This window comes from Erythrolamprus reginae, chromosome 5, assembly GCF_031021105.1.
Source record: "Erythrolamprus reginae isolate rEryReg1 chromosome 5, rEryReg1.hap1, whole genome shotgun sequence".
In the NCBI taxonomy this organism is placed as follows: Eukaryota; Metazoa; Chordata; class Lepidosauria; order Squamata; family Dipsadidae; genus Erythrolamprus; species Erythrolamprus reginae.
Window position 1 is genome coordinate 5,399,058 of NC_091954.1, and position 21,346 is coordinate 5,420,403.

Sequence of the window (21,346 nt, forward strand, 5' to 3'; positions counted from 1 at the left end):
CGGGCGCGCTTTTTTATTTTTATTATTTTTATTATTATTTTTGGCCCCTCCCCGCTTCGTTCGGGTGGGAGGGGCCGCGAGGGAGGGGAGGGAGGGGGGCAAGAGGAGGCAGGGCGCCCCGGCGGGCGGCGGCGGCGGCGGCGCTGGGGCTGAGCGGCATCATGGCCGGGGATGGGCTTCGCAGCCGGGGCCGGCGACGGCACCGGGCTCGGCATCGGCTCCCGCGGCTTCCCGGAGCGCCGGCGCGGTGCTAGCCATGGCCAATGGCAGCGGCGGCGGCGGCGGCGGCTCCTCCAGCAGCTACTACTCGGGCGGCGGCGGCGGCGGCGGCGGCAGCGGCAACATTAGGATGAGCGGCCCCCTCAACACGGCCTCGTCGTCGGCGCCCGCCCGGGCGTCCAACGCTCTCATCATCCCCATGACCATGGACGTGCCCTGCGACAGCGGGCAGCGCATGTGGTGGGCCTTCCTGGCTTCGTCCATGGTCACCTTCTTCGGGGGGCTCTTCATCATCCTGCTCTGGAGGACCCTCAAGTACCTGTGGACCGTCTGCTGCCACTGCGGGGGGAAGGAGAAGGTAAGGCGGCCCGGCGACCCCCTACCCCCTTTAACGCCCTGGGTTGATATTTCCTCGCTCCAGGTTGAGAGGAGGGGGCGGCGGTGGGTTTCCTCCTCTGCTCTCTGAGCTGGCTGGTCCTCCGGCAGAGCTCTCAGCACCCAGCTAGGGAACCCCTGACTAGCCCCCCATGGTGTGCGCGGTGTTGCCTCGTTTTGGGTGAGGGGATCTCTTGGGAGCTCAGAGGGAGAGCGGGCCAAGGACCCCTCTGTGGACGGACACACTGTTGGAGAAGAATCGTCCCGAAGGTCCTCCCCCCCTTCTTCCAACGGGACTTCCTTTTTTTTTTCTTTGTGGAGACTTTTGGGCTCCTCGTACCAGAAGCTTCTTTGACTCTGATTCTATGGAGGTTTTCAGCCATCTGTTTTGTTTTGTTCTATTCTATTCTTCCTTATTCTATTTTTCCTTATTCTATTCTTCCTTATTCTATTCTATTTTATTCTGCGTTCTGTTCTATTCTGCTGTATTCTTATTCCATATTCTATTCTATTCTATTCTATTCTCTGTTCTGTTCTATTCTATTCTCTATTCTCTTCTCTATTCTATTCTTCCTTATTCTATTCTATTTTATTCTGTAATCTGTTCTGTTCTATTCTGCTCTATTCTTATTCCATATTCTATTCTATTCTCCATTCTATGTGCTATTCTATTCTCTCTTCTCTTCTCTTCTATTCTTCTATTCTATTCTATTCTCTCTTCTCTTCTCCATTCTATATGCTATTCTATTCTCTCTTCTCTTCTAATCTCTTCTCTTCTCTCTTCTCTTCTCCATTCTATATGCTATTCTATTCTCTCTTCTCTTCTATTCTTCTATTCTATTCTCTCTTCTCCATTCTATATGCTATTCTATTCTCTCTTCTCTTCTTCTATTCTCTTCTCTTCTATTCTATTCTCCATTCTATGTGCTATTCTATTCTCTCTTCTATTCTCTTCTTCTATTCTATTCTCTCTTCTCTTCTCTTCTCTTCTATTCTTCTATTCTATTCTCTCTTCTCTTCTCCATTCTATATGCTATTCTATTCTATTCTATTCTATTCTCTATTCTCTTCTAATCTCTTCTCTTCTTCTATTCTATTCTCTTCTATTCTATTCTCCATTCTATGTGCTATTCTATTCTCTCTTCTATTCTCTTCTTCTATTCTATTCTCTCTTCTCTTCTCTTCTTCTATTCTATTCTCTCTTCTCTTCTCCATTCTATATGCTATTCTATTCTCTCTTCTCTTCTCTTCTATTTTTCTATTCTATTCTCTATTCTATTCTCTTCTATTCTATTCTCCATTCTATATGCTATTCTCTTCTCTCTTCTCTTCTATTATTCTATTCTATTCTATTCTATTCTCCATTCTATATGCTATTCTCTTCTCTCTTCTCTTCTATTATTCTATTCTATTCTATTCTATTCTCCATTCTATATGCTATTCTCTTCTCTCTTCTCTTCTCTTTTCTAGTCTCTAGTCTCTATTCTGTTCTAGTCTATATTCTACTCTACTCTACTCTACCATACCCTACTGTACCCTACCCTATCCTATCCAGATCAGGGTTGTCCCAAAAGTGCTCCTCCCCATGAAGCACTTTCTGTTTTTTTCTTTTGAAGACGTTTCTCTTCTCAACCAAGCAGCTTCTTCAGCTCTGACTGGATGGCCGGGAAGAGCTGGGGAAGCTTCTTGGATGAGAAGGGAAAAAGTTCAAGGAAAAGCCCAAAATCCCAGCGGCCTCATTGAAAAAACACCTTTGGGACAACCGTGACTTGGATGACTGAGAATCTCCATAGACATATTGGAGAATAACCAACCAGAATGACCAATGGACCTCTAGCCATGAGTTAACCCAACTGATACAGTCAGTCCTTGATTTATAACAAACCATTTAGTGACCGTTCAAAGTTACAGCGGCACTGGATGGACCTGTGACCATTTTTCACACCTAACAGCCTCTGCAGCATCCTCATTGGTACGTGATCAAAATTTGGGTGCTTGTCAAGTGGTTCATATCTATGACGGTTGCAGTGTTCCAGGGTCATGGGTTCAATTTTTGGGACCTTGTGACACGCACAGTCAACGGAGAAGCCACAATCCCTTAACAATCCTGTTACTAACTGAACAGCTGCATTTATTCACTTAAGAACTGTGGGAAAGAAAAGTTGTAAAATGGGACAAAACTCCCTTAACAAAATGTCTCACTTAACGACAGAAATGTTGGGCTCAGTTGTGGTTGTAAATCAAGGACTACTGTACACTTATATTTTTCTATAGCATTTCCTGTTATAGAAAAAATAGAAGAGCCTTTTTAGGCATCTTGGAAGTAAAGTGTTCCCTTGCTTTTCGCGGGGGATGCGTTCCAAGACCGCCCGTGAAAGTTGAATTTCCGCAAAGTAGAAGTAGAGATGCAGAAGTAAATACACTATTTTTGGCTATGAACAGTATCACAAACCTTCCCTTAACACTTTAAATCCCTAAATTGCAATTTTCCATTCCCTTAGCAACCATTCAGATTATTACTCACCATGTTTATTGATTAAAGTTTATTAAAAAAAATATTTATTAAAGGCAGACGAAAGTTTGGCGATGACATATGACGTCATCGGGTGGGAAAAACCATGGTATAGGGAAAAAACCCCGCAAAGTATTTTTTTAATTAATATTTTTGAAAAACCGTGGTATAGACTTTCCGCGAAGTTCGAACCCTCGAAAATCGAGGGAACACTGTAGTTCATTTTAGTTCCCAGGAATCTATTTGGTAAGGATGTAATTTTAATCCTTCAAAAGGAAAACCAAGGCATGTTACAGATCATTGTTGTTGTCAAATCACAATTGCTGTACACCTTTAATTGCAACAAGCTATCCAGGAAAGTAGACAGAAGTATTAGGAGGTTAAGGTGACTCGTTTCCCCAGTCTGCCTTTTATTTTCTGCTCTGCTTTTAGTGCCTTTATATTTCCTTCAGGTTTTAGATCAGCTCACCTTTCTCAAGGGTTCCCTCTTCATATGAAGAGTATTGCCCTGTGAGGTAGGTTATCCCGAATCCTTGGTAATTCTGGAGTCCTTGGTGGAGAAAGATAGGGGCAGCATTTGGAAGGGGGAGTCACCAAACGGCCATGGTTGAGATTGCTTCCTTTTTTGCAGGCAGGCGAGAAACTTAGAGATGTGAAATTTATTTATTTATTAGATGTGTATACCGAAATATGTCACCGATTGTCCCTTGGGGTGCCACTGAATACTGTTCAACTTGCAATGAACATGGGTACTGGGCAATTTTGTCACCGATCCTGGACATGTTCATGTTTGTTCAGAAATAATAAGCTGGACTGACTGGCTTGGGTCATTTCCATGTATATATGGTTATTTGAAGGATTCAGCATGCCACATCACCCAAAGTCCAAACCCTACTGTGTTCTATAGCAGTGTTTCCCAACCTTGGCAACTTGAAGATATCTGGACTTCAACTCCCAGAATTCCCCAGCCAGCATTTGCTGGCTGGGGAATTCTGGGAGTTGAAGTCCAGATATCATCAAGTTGCCAAGGTTGGGAAACACTGGTCTATAGGACTTTGTGGTGTTTAGGGTTACAGCCTTAGCTACAAATAAAACTCACTTTTCTTCTTGCTGATAATTTTTGGGCTTTTTCTAAAACAGCTACGGTTCATCTCTTTCTCCTGTGTTTCCATGAGATACTGTTCTTCTTTGACTAGAATTTTTGTTTTTTTTTAGTATTAAGGAACAAATTTGTCTATCTGAATTAAGCTGACTGGAGATGGGTCCCTAAATAGAGCCTTACAGCCATCTTTCCCTTCCTTGTTTATCAATTTGAGGACACTGTGATCCTGAAAAAGCCCAGATTCCAAGGGAAGTTGTGTGTCAAATTGTAGTTGTGTAAGGACATACACGGATGAATGTAGTTGTGTAAGGACATACACTGCTACAACCTTCGAATGAAATGTTGGGGGTGAAGAATACATGATTGGGAGGGGATCTTCTCCTGTCGTGTCTTGCCTTCCCCCACCTACCGAAAACCCACAAACGAAAAAAAAAAAGCTTCTAATAAATAACAATTAATTTGTTCTTGCTTTTTTACTGTCGAATCCCACAACAGATTTATAACCTGCCTGAATAACCTGCCTGCCTGAATAACCTGCCTGAATAACCTGCCTGAATAACAAACAAATAGTAAAACAAATAAATTAATACACTCGGCACCCCTTCCCAATTAATACAGACTCCAAATAAGGGTCTTCTAGTTCACTCAGACCAGTATAGAATTAAAAATGTTGTCTATTATTTGGAAGGAAAAGGAGAAGTGCAAATGTTACTATTTGCCACAGTTTCTATGTACGAAAGAGATACTTGAAAGATACAAGGTACTCTACAAAAGCAATCCCAACTTGTAAATTCAAAGATGGTATGGGACTCTCTTTCCTTAATATTTGCACGTCCTTGGGGTGTAAAATTCAACTCAGTTCACTTTTCATTTGGTTTCTTCAATTAATACATTCCTCTCCCTCACTCTGACCCAGTTCCTTTTTTCCTTCCAAAGAAAGATTTGAATAAAACCTTCCTTCGGTTGATTAGACTTCAGATTGAAGCATTTGGGGAGATATTTCTCTTTCCTGCCTGCAATCAACTCTAGCTGAGACTGTAATTGTGGAAAGTTTTCAGAAGTGCTTGGAAAAGCAAGTAAATTTCAGGTTGACAAAGGTGTTGTGTTGATAACTGCGAGACCCCCTTCTGCCGCATGAATCCCAGCGGCCGGTTAGGTCCCACAGAGTTGGCCTTCTCCGGGTCCCGTCGACTAAACAATGTCGGCTGGCAGGACCCAGGGGAAGAGCCTTCTCTGTGGTGGCCCCAACCCTCTGGAACCAGCTCCCCCCGGAGATCAGGACTGCCCCACCCTCCTTGCCTTCCGTAAACTTCTTAAAACCCACCTCTGCCATCAGGCATAGGGGAACTGAGACATCTCCTCTTGCCTATGTAGTTTTATGTATGGAATGTTTGTGTGTATGTTTTTATATAAGGTTTTTTTAGGTTTTTAATGGTAAAATTGTTATTTTAGACTTAATATTAGATTTGCCATTGTATACTGTTTTATCACTGCCTTGAGCCGCCCCGAGTCTGCGGAGAGGGGCGGCATACAAATCTAAATAATAATAATAATAATAATAATAATAATAATAATAATAATAATAACAACAACAACAACAACAACAACAACAACAACAACAGCAGCAGCAACAACAACAACAACTTGTTCAGATGCCTACTGAAAAATGACAGGGAAAAGAGAAATCACCTACAACTGTTGAGGCCAACATTTTGAGCTTTTCAAGCTTCTCCACGTATCATTCCATCAATCCATAATCTTTATCTGGAATTGTAATATTCTGAATATATTTCCTGGGCAGAATTGATGTACGGTGGCCTTCCACTAGGGAAGTCCCTATGGAAATAAACAGGATCGGTGACAAAGGTTTCATTGGGGTTTGGAGTTTCAATGTGCTCCTTGATTGAGTTGGAGATGCTGAGTCTTTGCATGGTTAATTTATGAGCTTTGTCATCACTTTAAAGTGATATGGTTATTATGGTGCATTTTGTATCTGGAATACTGTCTTCTCCTTCTTCCAATATTTTTAAAAGGTGCTAGTAGAGTTAGGGAAGTATCAGGGAAATTCAGCTAGAAGGATAAAGGGGTTGAAGTGATACCAACAGGAAAAGGCTGAAATGATTGGGAATCTTTAATTTTGGGAGAACAATTGAAAAGTGGACAAGATTAATGTCTATAAATTCATGCGTGATATAGAGAAAATGACTAGGGATCAAGACTAGTGTTGTGGTCAGCTCTGGCCCTGCTCCTGCCCCAAGGACTGTGGATGTGGGGGAGACATCCACATGCTGCAGGCCTGTTTTGCCCCCCGGTGGAATCTGATGATGAAGGCTCCTCTGACCAAGAAGACATGAGTGACAGGGAGGAGGAGAGTGGGGCAGACAGCTCAGAAGGAGATCAATTATCTAGCTCCTCCTTGGATTCAGAACAAGAGTTAATGATACAGCCACGCATGCGGAGAGCGATGCATAGGCAACAACAACTGAGAGATTATTATCAAAGAAAATGAGGCCACCTGTGCTTGGGTGGGGCTGTGGTCATTAGTGAGGCTGCTATAAAGAGCAGCCTGTGGGTTTGGCCATTGTGGAGGATTATCTGATCGTTGTGTTTCGTGACTGCTTTACTGACTTTGACCTTTTGTGTGCTGATTTTCCCCCGCTTTGAAACTAAACCAGAGCAAAGTGTGTGTCACTTTATGAAAGAAGAAGGATTGTGAATTGCCTCACAGCTGCAAGCTAAGTATCACAGAACTGATAAGGGACTTGTACAAATTACCAGTTTGTTTGGAGACGAGTGCTCTTTGCTATACAAAAAGAGGGCTTGGTTTAAGTGACTTTTCATTATAAAGAACATTGTTTTGAATTTTCAAAGATGTGTGTGTCTGAAATTTGTACCTGTGAATTTTTGGGAGGAGTCGACCAGAGAACCCGACAGGAGAACTAGGATACTAGGAAGCTGGCTGGAAGGAGTTTTAAAGTTGCAGGGGAGGGGGGGGGGGAGGAAGTGCTTATTTATGTAGTACGTAAGTAATTACCTTAATGAATAAATATTACATTCATTACAAGGTGTGGCAATGGAGGTTAACTTGGATAGCTTTATATTAAATACATTTCAAGTAAACCAGGTCTTTTTAGAGTTGTTGGTGTTGAGTGTCATTTCCAAATAGGGTTGATTTTTCAGGCAATAGTTGATTTTTCCTGGATCAGAGTATATGTCTAGCAGCCTATAATCACTAGTGATGGTCCTGTTGATTTTGATAGGATTGAAATGGTCTCCTTTTGTGAACAATGGGAGTGCCTATTTCTTCCACAATACACATCTTATTACATATTATCTAATTGAGCTTAGGTTAACTCACATTGAACTTGATTCCAGATTTTATTTTTTTATTTTTTGGTATAATGTGGAAGTGGCATGCCACTGTTGACTTCTGGGACATTATTTTGGCTTCCTAGTCCAACTTCAACTTTAGAATTACCTTATTGAAGTACCTAAACTTATCTTTTTTCCTACCCAGGCAATGTCACCCAAGGTGGCCGTTCTCTTTCGTGTGTGTGTGTGTAGGAGCAAAACATTTCCAAACTGTGAACCAGTGAACCTGCTACAGTAGTTGATGTCCCATGCTTCTCTTTTCCACTAGTTTTGGATTTCTGCTTCTCAGTATAGAGGCAAAAAAACCAATGGCTAATTAAATAAAACAACCTCAGGCCACTTGGGGGTGTGGTGGCTTGGTGGTTAAAGATGTTGAGCTTGTCAGCTGGAGAGCTGATAGCTCTGGTTGGTGACCTGGGTTCTCATTCCTTGCCCTAGCTCTTGCTAACCTAGCACTTACTTACTTACTTACTTACTTACTTACCTACCTACCTACCTACCTACCTACCTACCTACTTACTTACTTACTTACTTACTTACTTACTTACTTACTTACTTATTGGATTTGTATGCCTTCCCTCTCCGTAGACTCGGGGCGGCTAACAACAGTAATAAAAAACATCATGTAAATCCAATACTAAAAACAACTAAAAAACCCTTATTATAAAACTAAACATCCATACAAACAAACATACCATGCATAAATTCATAAGCCTGCAAATGCGAGTAGATAAATAGATAGCACTTCAGTGGGAAGGTATGAGCATTCCACCTGAAATGGTTTGGGGTTGGATTAGAAGACCTCCAAGTCCCTTCCAACTCTGTTATTCTAGTTATTCAGTTTTAGTGTACGTGACCACAGAAATTGTCTTCCAACAATGCTGTCTCCCTTGGCCAAGAAACTGAAATGAGTACAGTGCCTTAAAGCCGGCCATGACTGGACAGGAAAATCTTTACATTTACTTGGAATACTGGAATACTTACACTTGGAATGCTGCATTCAGTTTTGGTCGCCACGATGCAAAAACGATATTGAGACTCTTAAAAAAGTGCAGAGAAGAATGACAAAGAGGATTAGGGGACTGGAGGCTAAAACATATGAAGAACGGTTGCAAGAACTGGGCATGGCTAGTTTCATGAAAAGATGGACCAGGGGAGACAGAATAGTAGTCTTCCAATATCTCAGGGGTTGCCACAAAGAAGAGGGAGTCAACCTATTCTCCAAAGCACCTGAGGGTAGAGCAAGAAGCAATGGGTGGAAACGAAACAAGGAGTGAAGCAACTTAGAACTAAAGAGAAATTTCCTGACAGTCAGAAGAGTTAACCAGTGGAACAGCTTGCCTCCAGAAGTTGTGAATGTCCCAACACTGGAAATTTCTAAGCAGATGTTGGATAACCATCTGTCTGAAGTAGTGTAGGGTTTCCTGCCTAAGCAGGGGGTTGGACTAGAAGACCTCCAAGGTCCCTTCCAACTCTGTTGTTATTATTATTACTTAGTTCAATAAACTTACAAACCGTTGAAGTAGATCACATCAGGTTTAATTTAAAAAATGCATATGATCGTGATATTAGAATAGAATAGAATAGAATAGAATTTTTATTGGCCAAGTGTGATTGGACACACAAGGAATTTGTCTTGGTGCATATGCTCTCAGTGTACATAAAATAAAATATACATTTGTCAAGAATCATGTGGTACGACACTTAATGATTGTCATAGGGGTCAAATAAGCAATGAAGAAGCAATATTAATAAAAATCTTAGGATATAAGCAACAAGTTACAGTCATACAGTCAACATGGGAGGAAATGGGTGATAGGAATGATGAGAAAAACTAGTAGAATAGAAGTGCAGATTTAGTAGAAAGTCTGACAGTGTTGAGGGAATTATTTTAAGCATTATATGTACCTTTGTTATGTCTTGTTTTTCTTGTGTTTTTTTAAAGTATATGTTTAATAAAGATCATTTATAAATAAGGGGCATACATAAGTGCACTGATGTGCCTAACGTCCCCTGTCCAATTATCTTTCCTTTTCTCATATATCCTATATATTCTCTCCCTCTCATCCACTCCTCTTCTTTTTACTTACTGTCCCTATATATACTACTTAATGTCTATTTCATTCCATATGTATTGTATATTGGACAAAGAATAAATAAATAAAATAAATTAAAAAAAAAAACAGCAGGCAAACAAATCCTTGGCTTATGTTTCTTGTTTTCCCAGTAAGATTTAGCTGGGGTGATAACCCAGCTGTAACTTCTTTCCTAAGATATTCAGTTGCTAGGTTTCTGTCGGTTTTGCTGATCATGTTCCTCATGCGTTGACTATGTTCTCCTAATTAGTCCTGAATTCCGGCATTATTTTACTCGGAGAGCAGGCGCACGTGCTTGGGTGTGTGTGAAATGAACCTTTTGTTCGTGACGGCTTGTTAAGGAGGAACCTGGGTGTAGCACTGCGGATAAGGAGTACAGTGCTTTTCTGTGTGGTGTGGTGGGATGAGGTGAGAAGGGACTGAGAACTCAATGTCCGTTAGCCTCCGTTCTGTCCTGGAACATGTGGGTTTAAACCAAAATACGCCACCAGAGCGAAAAGACACATTGTAAGGAAAATTATGGGGTTTGGGAAGAGAAACAGCTCAGCCCTTCTGGGGAATCCTTTCGTTTTTGGTATGACTCTTTTTTATATTCTCTGCTTCATATCTGACCAAATGAAACAAGTCTAAAAAAGTCCAGTTCCTTGCTAATTCTTTTCTGGTGGGTTGGTTCGACCTTAAGCAGATAATGCTTCGTGCTTTTTTGGATTTTTTCAGCAGGACTGTGGGTGTCACTGGCAATTTCTTTTCCCCTTAATATCCCCGACTGTTTAATAGTGTTATTCTAAAGGCGTGTGGTCTATTGGTTGTCATTGCTTGGTGGTGGCACCATTTAGGAAAGGTATGATTGGGGCTGGCCTGCCATTCTAAGAAAAAGAATGCTGAATGCTTTGTTGATTTTTTTAATTTGCAAGAATGCTTTTTGGCAAAAGAAAATACAGTGGTACCTCAACTTACGAACTTAATTCGTTCCGTGACCAGGTTCTTAAGTAGAAAAGTTTGTAAGAAGAAGCAATTTTTTCCACAGGAATCAATGTAAGAGCAAATAATACATGCGATTGGGGAAACCACAGGGAGGGTGGAGGCCCTGTTTCCTCCCAGGAGATTCCTAGAGAGGCCCCAACGAGGCTTCTCCCCACCTTTTCCGGCCCTGTTTCCTCCCAGGAGATTCCTAGAGAGGCCCCATGAAGGTTTATCTCCACCTTTCCCAGCCCTGTTTCCTCCCAGGAGATTCCTAGAGAGGCCCCAAGGAGGCTTCTCCCCGCCTTTTCCGGCCCTGTTTCCTCCCAGGAGATTCCTAGAAAGGCCCCAATGAAGGCTTCTCTCTGCCTTTTCCAGCCCTGTTTCCTCCCAGGAGATTCCTAGAAAGGCCCCATGGGGGCTTATCTTCGCCTTTTCCAGCCTTGTTTCCTCCCAGGAGATTCCTAGAAAGGCCCCATGGAGGCTTCTCTCTGCCTTTTCCAGCCCTGTTTCCTCCCAGGAGATTCCTAGAAAGGCCCCATGGAGGCTTCTCTCTGCCTTTTCCAGCCCTGTTTCCTCCCAGGAGATTCCTAGAAAGGCCCCATGGAGGCTTCTCTCTGCCTTTTCCAGCCTTGTTTCCTCCCAGGAGATTCCTAGAAAGGCCCCATGGAGGCTTCTCTCTGCCTTTTCCAGCCCTGTTTCCTCCCAGGAGATTCCTAGAAAGGCCCCACGGGGGCTTATCTTCGCCTTTTCCAGCCTTGTTTCCTCCCAGGAGATTCCTAGAAAGGCCCCATGGAGGCTTCTCTCTGCCTTTTCCAGCCCTGTTTCCTCCCAGGAGATTCCTAGAGAGGCCCCATGGAGGCTTCTCTCCGCCTTTCTCAGCCCTGTTTCCTCCCAGGAGATTCCTAGAGAGGCCCCACGGAGGCTTCTCCCTGCCTTTTCCAGTTACAGTTTCAGAGGCTCAGGTTTGTAAGTGGAAAATGGTTCTTGAAAAGAGGTTTACTTAGAAAAGTTCGTAAGTAGAGGCGTTCTTAGGTAGAGGTACCCCTGTATAGTTCTAATGCTCTCCATGTGGCATCTGACAGGCCATCAACGACCCTACAAAATAGGCCAGCGGATGGATATTTTCATTTTTCCTTTTTTAAAAACCTTTTCTAGGTTGTGAATGGAAGAGAAGCTCTGTTCCAGCTATTCCTGGCACAAAGGTACACATAAAAACACACACCAGCCTTTTAAATATATATGGTTGCTAGGCGCCTGTCATGATATGACATTCAGCAATTGGATCTCCTGCTTCTCCGGAGATATGCCATCACCTAGTTTACAGTGTGGATTGGAAGTAAGGGGGAAAGATGATAGAAATAACACCACAAGGAAATATTGTCCCCGAAATATTGAGTGCATCCCCCCAAATGATGAGATCTATGAAGAAAGCTAATAACTGGGCACCATTTGATTTCAACTGTATGGGTAGCATTTGCGTATTTATTTATTTATTTATTTATTTATTTATTTATTATTATTATTATTATTATTATTATTATTATTATTATTAATTAGATTTGTATGCCGCCCCTCTCCGTAGACTCGGGGCAGCTCACAGCAATGATAAAAACAATATATAATAACAAATCTAATGGTTGGAATCTAAAATATTTCCCATTCTCAGTTTGGGGTGGCTAGGTAAGAGTCAACGACTGTCAACAACTACTTCAGCTTCAACCGCAATAACACAAGAGCACGCAACAGGTTCAAACTTAATACCAACCGCTCCAAACTTGACTGTAAAAAATATGACTTTAGCAATCGTGTTGTTGAAGCGTGGAACTCATTACCAGACTCTGTGGTGTCAACCCCCAACATTTTTAGACTTTCCAAGGTTGACTTCTCCAGATTCCTTAGAGGTCAGTAAGGGGCGAGTGGAAGTGCACTAGTGTGCCTTCCATCCCCTGTCCAATTGTCTCTCCTATATTTTATATATCTTTTCTCCCATTCATATTTATTTATTTATTATTTATTAGATTTGTATGGCGCCCCTTTCCGTAGACTCGTCTCTTGCCACATACCTCCCAGAGACCAATAAGGACACAAAGAGTTGGCCTCCTCCAGGTCCCATTGACTAAGCAATGCAATTTGGCAGGTCCGCAGGGGAGAGCCTTCTCTGTGGCTGCCCTGGCTCTATGGAACCAACTTTCCCCCCTGATGTCCGTACTGCTCCCGCCCTACTGGCCTTCCGTAAGGCCACAAAGCCCTGGCTTTGCTGGCAGGCCTGGGAGCCTTGAACTGTACGTCTTTCATGGCCAAACTGTATGAATGGTGTGTATGCATATGATTATGACTGTCTTTTTTTTTTAATAACAAATGGGGTTTTTTATTACGGGGTTTTAGTTTTAGATATTATATTCGACTTCTTCTTATTGCTCTGTATCATTTTGTATTTGTATTATATTATTTTGTAAGCTGCCCTGAGTCCTTCGGGATTGGGCAGCATAGAAGTCAATCAATCAATCAATCAATCAATCAATCAATCAACCAACCAAACAAATAAACCTACCTACCTACCTACCTACCTACCTACCTACATCTATCTATCTATCTATCTATCTATCTATCTATCTATCTATCTATCTATCTACCTACCTAATCTCTCTCTCTCTCCCTACCTACCTACCTATCTATCTATCTATCTATCTATCTATCTATCTATCTATCTATCTAATCTCTCTCTCTCTCTCTCTCTTTCTCTCTATCTATCTATCAATCATCTACCTACCTATCTATCTATCTACCTATCTAATCACTCTCTCCCTCCCTCCAGCCATCCATCCACCTATCTACTCTCTCTCTCTCTCTCTCTCTCTCTCTCTCTCTCTCTCTATCTATCTATCTATCTGTCTGAAGGAAGTCTTAAATCAGTCAGAGAGAAGTGAAATCAGATATAATTCTACAACATGGAGCTGTGGGTTCATTCATTGTTCCCTATTTCTGGGAAGGTTGTTCCCCATAGCTGCTCTAACCCCAGTCATCTTGGAGTTGGTCTGTGACTCAGGGCTCCTGCTGACCCAGAAGGTGGAAGTTTTGGTTCAAGGGAGCCTCCCCACACGACTGCAATAACAGTGGTTCCCCCTATGGACTGGGAAGCCATTGGAAAGAGTAACTCCATGCTGTGATCACCACAAGGCATCATTACCGCTATGCATTCTCCATAGGGCTGCCTTTGAAGTAGACTCAGAAACTGTAATTGGTCCAGAATACAGTGACCACATTGTTGGCTGATGAAACAGGTTAATTAAGAATTACTGTTATTCTGAGATATGGCTGGCAATAGTCTGGGGCTCAATTCAGAGGGTGGTTAATATTTATAAAGCCGTCTGGCATGGCCCATGGGACATTAGGAGCTACCTTGAAAAAGTTGGGATTCCATTCTGTAGAACAGTGTTTTTCAACCAGTGTGCCGCGAGACATGGTCAGGTGTGCCGCGAAGAAGGAAGCTCAGGTTCCGGTCTCACAACTTTTTGCTGAGAGTGAGAGTGAGAGAGAGAGAGAGAAAGAAAGCAAGAGAGAGAGAAAGAGAGTGAAAGAAAGCAAGAGAGAGAGAAAGAGAGAGAAAGAGAGAGAGAAAGCAAGAGAGAGAAAGAAAAGAGAGAAAGAGAGAGAAAGAAAGAGTGAGAAAGAAAGAAAGTGAGAGAGAGAGAGAAGGAAAGAAAGCAAGAGAGAAAGAAAGCAAGAGAGAGAGAGAAAAAGAGAGGAAGGAAGAGAGAGAGAGAGAGAAATGAGCAAAAAGGGGAGGAAAAAAGAGAAATGAGAAAATGATTGAGACAGAGAATGAGAGGAAAGAGAGAGAAACAAAAGAGAGAGAGAAGTGACTCTTGATTTAAAGCATATGATAAAAAGCACCCAAAGAGTAAGAGAGAAAAAAACTCCAGCCCTCACCTGGTTTTGGAAATGGTTCAAGAGTGTGTATGCACACACACACACACACAAGGGTGGGGGGGGAGACAGGGATGGAAAAGGAGAGGAGAGTATCTTAGGGTGTCATTTTGTGTCATTTTGGTTGGTGGTGTGCCCCATGATTTTGTAAATGTAAAAAATATGCCGCGGCTCAAAAAAGGTTGAAAATCACTGCTCTAGAATGCCTTTCTCTGGAGGATTGTTTGACCCTGGTATTCCTTTCATGCTGATAAGCCCCCAAATAAACTCATCAGTGAGCTTTTGTCCCTTAGTACCGTGGTAGGCAGCCACTCAACTGGTTATTGACTGTTATGTTTATAGAAACATAGAAACATAGAAGACTGACGGCAGAAAAAGACCTCATGATCCATCTAGTCTGCCCTTACACTATTTTTTGTATTTTATCTTAGGATGGATCTATGTTTATCTTATACAGTATGTTTATCTTAGGAAGGATCTATGTTTATCCCAGGCATGTTTAAATTCAGTTACTGTGGATTTACCAACCACGTCTGCTGGAATTTTGTTCCAAGGATCTACTACTCTTTCAGTAAAATAATATTTTCTCATAGAAACATAGAAGTCTGACGACAGAAAAAGACCTCACGGTCCATCTAGTCTGCCCTTATACTATTTCCTGTATTTTATCTTACAATGGATATATGTTTATCCCAGGCATGTTTAAATTCAGTTACTGTGGATTTACCAACCACGTCTGCTGGAAGTTTGTTCCAAGGATCTACTACTCTTTCAGTGAAATAATATTTTCTCATGTTGCTTTTGATCTTTCCCCCAACTAATACTAATAATTAATAATAATAATAATTTATTGGATTTGTATGCCGCCCCTCTCCGTAGACTCGGGGCGGCTAACAACAATAATAAAAACAACATGTACAATCCAATAATAAAAACAACTAAAAACCCCTATTATAAAACCAAACATACACCCAAACATACCATGCATAACTTGTAATGGCCTAGGGGGAAGGGCTATCTCAACTCCCCCATGCCTGGCGGTATAAATGAGTCTTGAGTAGTTTACGAAAGACAGGGAGGGTGAGGGCAGTTCTGATCTCTGGGGGGAGTTGGTTCCAGAGGGCCGGGGCCGCCACAGAGAAGGCTCTTCCCCTGGGGCCCGCCAAACGACATTGTTTAGTCGGCGGGACCCGGAGAAGGCCAACTGAGTCTAAGGAGAAACATAGAAACATAGAAGACTGACGGCAGAAAAAGACCTCATGGTCCATCTAGTCTGCCCTTATACTATTTCCTGTATTTTATCTTACAATGGATCTATGTTTATCCCAGGCATGTTTAAATTCAGTTACTGTGGATTTACCAACCACGTCTGCTGGAAGTTTGTTCCAAGCATCTACTACTCTTTCAGTGAAATAATATTTTCTCACGTTGCTTTTGATCTTTCCCCCAACTAACTTCAGATTGTGTCCCCTTGTTCTTGTGTTCACTTTCCTATTAAAAACACTTCTCTCATGAACCTTATTTAACCCTTTAACATATTTAAACGTTTTGATCATGTCCCCCCTTTTCCTTCTGTCCTCCAGACTATACAGATTGAGTTCATTAAGTCTTTCCTGATACGTTTTATGCTTAAGACCTTCCACCATTCTTGTAGCCCGTCTTTGGACCCGTTCAATTTTGTCAATATCTTTTTGTAGGTGAGGTCTCCAGAACTGAACACAGTACCCCAAATGTGGTAATGTCCCCCCTTTTGTTGTTTGTGGTGTGCTTCTCAGACTTTACAAAGACCGGAGTGTCCTGTGAAAAGGTAGAAACAAACACATCAATCTATCCGTCTATCTCAAAGGTTTCAGTTTTGCTCTGACTGTTTCTGGAGTGTGTCATAAATTATAATCTCAGAATAAATGTGAAATGGAGCATTCTGCCTATTCTATAATAAAGGAAACACATTTCATTTGATCAACGTTGTAATATGTTAATGCATTTGTTGCAGAAAACGTTCTAAGCCAGGCAGTTGTGTAGAACAGGAATTCCTGCTAAGATTTCCAGATAGTATGAATGAAAACCATATCCACACTAATTGGCTACATTCCCCCCAAATAAAACCTTGTCTTACGTTTTTTTGAACCCTGAAATAAGTGCTTGCCATGTACCCAAAACCCCGATTGGGCTTATTACCAGGGGATGTCTTATTTTGGGGGAAACAGAGTGTCTCTCTCTCTGTCTCTCTCCCTCTGTCTCTCTCTCTCTGTCTCTCTCTCTCTGTCTATGTCTGTCTCTCTCTCTCTCTGTCTCTTGTGTTTCCCTGAAAATATGACCCTGTCTTACATTTTTTTGAACCCTGATATAAGCGCTTGGCCTTATTGCTGTGTACTCAAAAGCCCGATTAGACTTATTATCAGGGGATGTCTTATTTTGGGGACAACGGGAGTGCTGCTAAAGACGTTCAATTTAGAGATAACCTTGGTTGACCAGCCTGTTTTGATAGGTCATCACCTATAAAGCCCTTCATGGCACTGGACCAGGGTATCTACGAGACTGTCTTCTGCCGCACGAATCCCAGCAACCGGTTAGGTCCCACAGAGTTGGTCTCCTCCGGGTCCCGTCAACTAAACAATGTCGTTTGGCGGGACCCAGAGGAAGAGCCTTCTCTGTGGTGGCTCCGACCCTCTGGAATCAGCTCCCTCCAGAGATTAGAACTGCCCCCACTCTCCTTGCCTTTTGTAAACTCTTTAAAACCCACCTCTGTCGTCAAGCGTGGGGGAACTGAAACATCTCCCCCTGCCTATGTAGGGTTTTTTTGTGTATGATATGGCTGTATGTATGTTTTTATATATTGGGGTTTCTTGTTTTTTAGACTTTTTAAATGTATTATTATTATTTTAGATTCTTTTTTAAAAATATATATTTTATTAGTTTTTTCAAAGTAACAAGCACAACAAACGAAACATATAACACTTAGTGGAGCTACAGTCGCTCCGCTCAAGATAGAAGTCTTCATATAAAAATAAAAAGTTTATTTGTAAAATACATATTGTTATATAGAATAAAAGTATCAATCTTAATATATAAATCTAAATCTATATCAAAATTTATAAAGATATATATGAAAAAGAAAAAAGTTTTATGAAAAGACGAAGAGAAAAAAAAAGAAAAGAGATGAAAGAGATTTATATTTATACTAATAATTACCGTCTTATACAATTCTAACGCTAAATTCAAATATGCAAAATAATATAGCAACACGCTTAGCTCTTATTCCTTGTTTCCCACCAAATATATACTTTCTGCCAGATATCATAAAATTCTGATTCTTCTTGATTATTTATCCGTCTCGTCATCATATCTAATTCGGCACAGTCTAAAATCTTCTTAAGACTATTAGATTTGTCATTATATATTGTTTTTATCATTGCTGTAAGCCGCCCCGAGTCTACGGAGAGGGGCGGCATACAAATCTAATAAATAAATTAATAATAATAATAATAATAATAATAATAATAATAATATTGGGTAGAAACATAGAAACATAGAAACATAGAAGTCTGACGGCAGAAAAAGACCTCATGGTCCATCTAGTCTGCCCTTATACTATTTTCTGTATTTTATCTTAGGATGGATATATGTTTATCCCAGGCATGTTTAAATTCAGTTACTGTGGATTTATCTACCACGTCTGCTGGAAGTTTGTTCCAAGGATCTACTACTCTTTCAGTAAAATAATATTTTCTCATGTTGCTTTTGGTCTTTCCCCCAACTAACTTCAGATTGTGTCCCCTTGTTCTTGTGTTCACTTTCCTATTAAAAACACTTCCCTCCTGGACCTTATTTAACCCTTTAACATATTTCAATGTTTCGATCATGTCCCCCCTTTTCCTTCTGTCCTCCAGACTATACAGATTGAGTTCATGAAGTCTTTCCTGATACGTTTTATGCTTAAGACCTTCCACCATTCTTGTAGCCCGTCTTTGGACCCGTTCAATTTTGTCAATATCTTTTTGTAGGTGAGGTCTCCAGAACTGAACACAGTACTCCAAATGTGGTCTCACCAGCATTCTATATAGTGGGATCATAATCTCCCTCTTCCTGCTTGTTATACCTCTAGCTATGCAGAGGTATTCTCTAATCTCTCTATTCTTCTTCCTGATGGTCTCATCTACTTATCCTTGGGAAATCGGCTCTTTTGTTTCTCGCTCTGATGTCATGGAAGGAGAAGGAGAAAGAAGGAGGGAGGGAGAAAGTGGTTTATTTCCCGGAATGAATGAATGGCACAAAGAGGAAATGTCTAGATTCAGAGGGGCTCATTCCCTGCAGTGTGTGGGGGCGATAACAAGTAGGTAACAAAGCACAACAGCGGATGTTCCTTGCCCTTCAGCTCTTAACTTCTGCATGAAGGCTCTTTAGAGGAATATCGTTATGCAAACAAATTAAGCTCCAAGGCCAGGCAAGAAGAGACAATATTATGGAAGGTTGGATATTTATTTATAAAGAACATTTGTAAGGCCGCCCGATTCACTCACAATTTGCAAAAATAGGGTCCTGATTACAAAACCCACCACTCCACTGGTGACAACAATCGCACCAAGTATTTGATGGGCTCCATATTTCCAAGGCATTCCCAGAGCTGTTGCCAAAATAATAATAATAATAATAATAATAATAATAATAATAATAATAATAATAATTTATTGGATTTGTATGCCGCCCCTCTCCGCAGACTCGGGGCGGCTAGCAACAATAATAAACACAACATGTACAATCCAATAATAAAAACAACTAAAAACCCCTATTATAAAACCAAACATACACACAAACATACCATGCATAACTTGTAATGGCCTAGGGGGAATAGCTATCTCAACTCCCCCATGCCTAGCGGTATAAATGAGTCTTGAGTAGTTTACGAAAGACAGGGAGGGTGGGGGCAGTTCTAATCTCCAGGGGGAGTTGGTTCCAGAGAGTCGGGGCCGCCACAGAAAAGGCTCTTCCCCTGAGGCCCGCCAAACGACATTGTTTAGTCGACGGGACCCGGAGAAGGCCAACTCTGTGGGACCTTATCGGTCGCTGGGATTCGTGCGGTAGCAGGCGGTTCCGGAGGTAATCTGGTCCATTGCCAACCAAAACCACATATTCAAGGCCTTGCAAAGGAATGTCAACATAAAGGACTAATATTGCTTCACAGGGAGTGAGGCACTATGGAGAAGACCACCTCTTCACGGCCCAAACAGATGGACCCCCTTAAGAGGAGGGCACCTGTAACATACCTGCCTCCCCATTCTGGGTTGGGTAGCTATAACTGAGAAAAGATGGGACTTCAAATATTGTAGGAGAAGGGCTGGCAGAACCTGAGGGTGGAGTCAAAAGAGGGAATCGGCCTAGAATCCCTACATAGTCACAAGCGAACTAAATCTAATCTCCCTTGAATTCCATTGACCTGTATCTTGACTCTATCTCCGGGACTGCCTTCTGCCGCACAAATCCCAGTGACCGGTTAGGTCCCACAGAGTTGGCCTTCTCCGGGTCCCGTCGACTAAACAATGTCATCTGGCGGGACCCAGGGGAAGAGCCTTCTCTGTGGTGGCTCCGACCCTCTGGAACCAGCTCCCCCCAGAGATTAGGATTGCCCCCACCCTCCTTGCCTTTCGTAAACTCCTTAAAACCCACCTCTGCCGTCAGGCGTGGGGGAATTGAAACATCTCCCCCTTGCCCATGTTGTTTTGGTGTATGATTGATTGTGTGTTTGTTTTTTATATATATTGGGGTTGCTTTTATGAATTTTTTAACCTAAAACTGTAATTAGATTGGTAAATATTAGATTTGTCACTATGTACTGTTTTTTGCCATTGTTGTGAGCCGCCCCAAGTCTGCGGAGAGGGGCGGCATATAAATCCAATAAATCTAATCTAATCTAATCTAATCTAAGCAGAGGCTAGCTGTTAATTAAGAATATTGCTGTGCATAGGCATGTATGCCAATACATCAATTAATGTATCCCCTTCTCTGACCATTAAGAGTTATGTGTGGTTGTGACTGTATAGTATTGATTGTTTTTTTTAAAGATATTGGGTTTTTAGTTATAGTTTTAAATATTAGATTTGTATTGTACTGTTTTATTGCGGTTGTGAGCCGCCCTGAGTCTTCAGAGAGTTTTCGGAGTCTTCAGGAGAGAGGCGGCATACAAGTTTAATAAATTATTAATCAATTATTATTACTATCAGTTTAATCAGACCTTCATGTGTGTGGACTTGATGTTTTGCGCCTGACTTCAACTTCAACAACACAAGCGCACAAAATAGATTCAAACTCAATGTAAACCACTTGAAACTTGACTGCAGAAAATACGACTTCAGCAACAGAGTGATCAATGCCTGGAATAATATACTACCTGACACTGTGGTTACTTCCCCAAACCACAAAAACTTTAACCTTAGACTGTCTACTGTCAACCTCACCCCACTTCTAAGAGGGTAAGGGGCATGCATAAATGCACCATTGTGCCTACCGTCCCTCTCCTAGTGTCCTATTGTCCAAATTTACCTATAGAGTGATACCTCCATGGAAAACCCCACCTCCAGACTTCCGTTGCCATCAAAGCACCCGTTTTTGCGATGCTGGGATTCCCCTGAGGCTCCCCTCCATGGAAAACCCCACCTCCAGACTTCCGTTGCCATCAAAGCACCCGTTTTTGCGATGCTGGGATTCCCCTGAGGCTCCCCTCCATGGAAAACCCCACCTCCGGACTTCCGTTGCCATCAAAGCACCCGTTTTTGCGATGCTGGG

General features: G+C 41.8%; 1 protein-coding gene across 3 annotated transcripts in view; it reads left to right on the forward strand.

The window, feature by feature from the left end:
• The first annotated feature begins 251 nt into the window (after positions 1-251).
• The window catches only part of KCNMA1 (potassium calcium-activated channel subfamily M alpha 1), a 655,726-nt gene continuing 634,631 nt past the window's right edge, over positions 252-21,346 (forward strand). For all 3 annotated transcript variants that reach the window (XM_070752010.1, XM_070752011.1, XM_070752012.1), the window contains exon 1: positions 252-577. In XM_070752010.1, the coding sequence (XP_070608111.1) occupies positions 257-577 (321 nt within the window). In that variant the 5' untranslated portion in view covers positions 252-256. The remainder of the gene's footprint in view (positions 578-21,346) is intronic.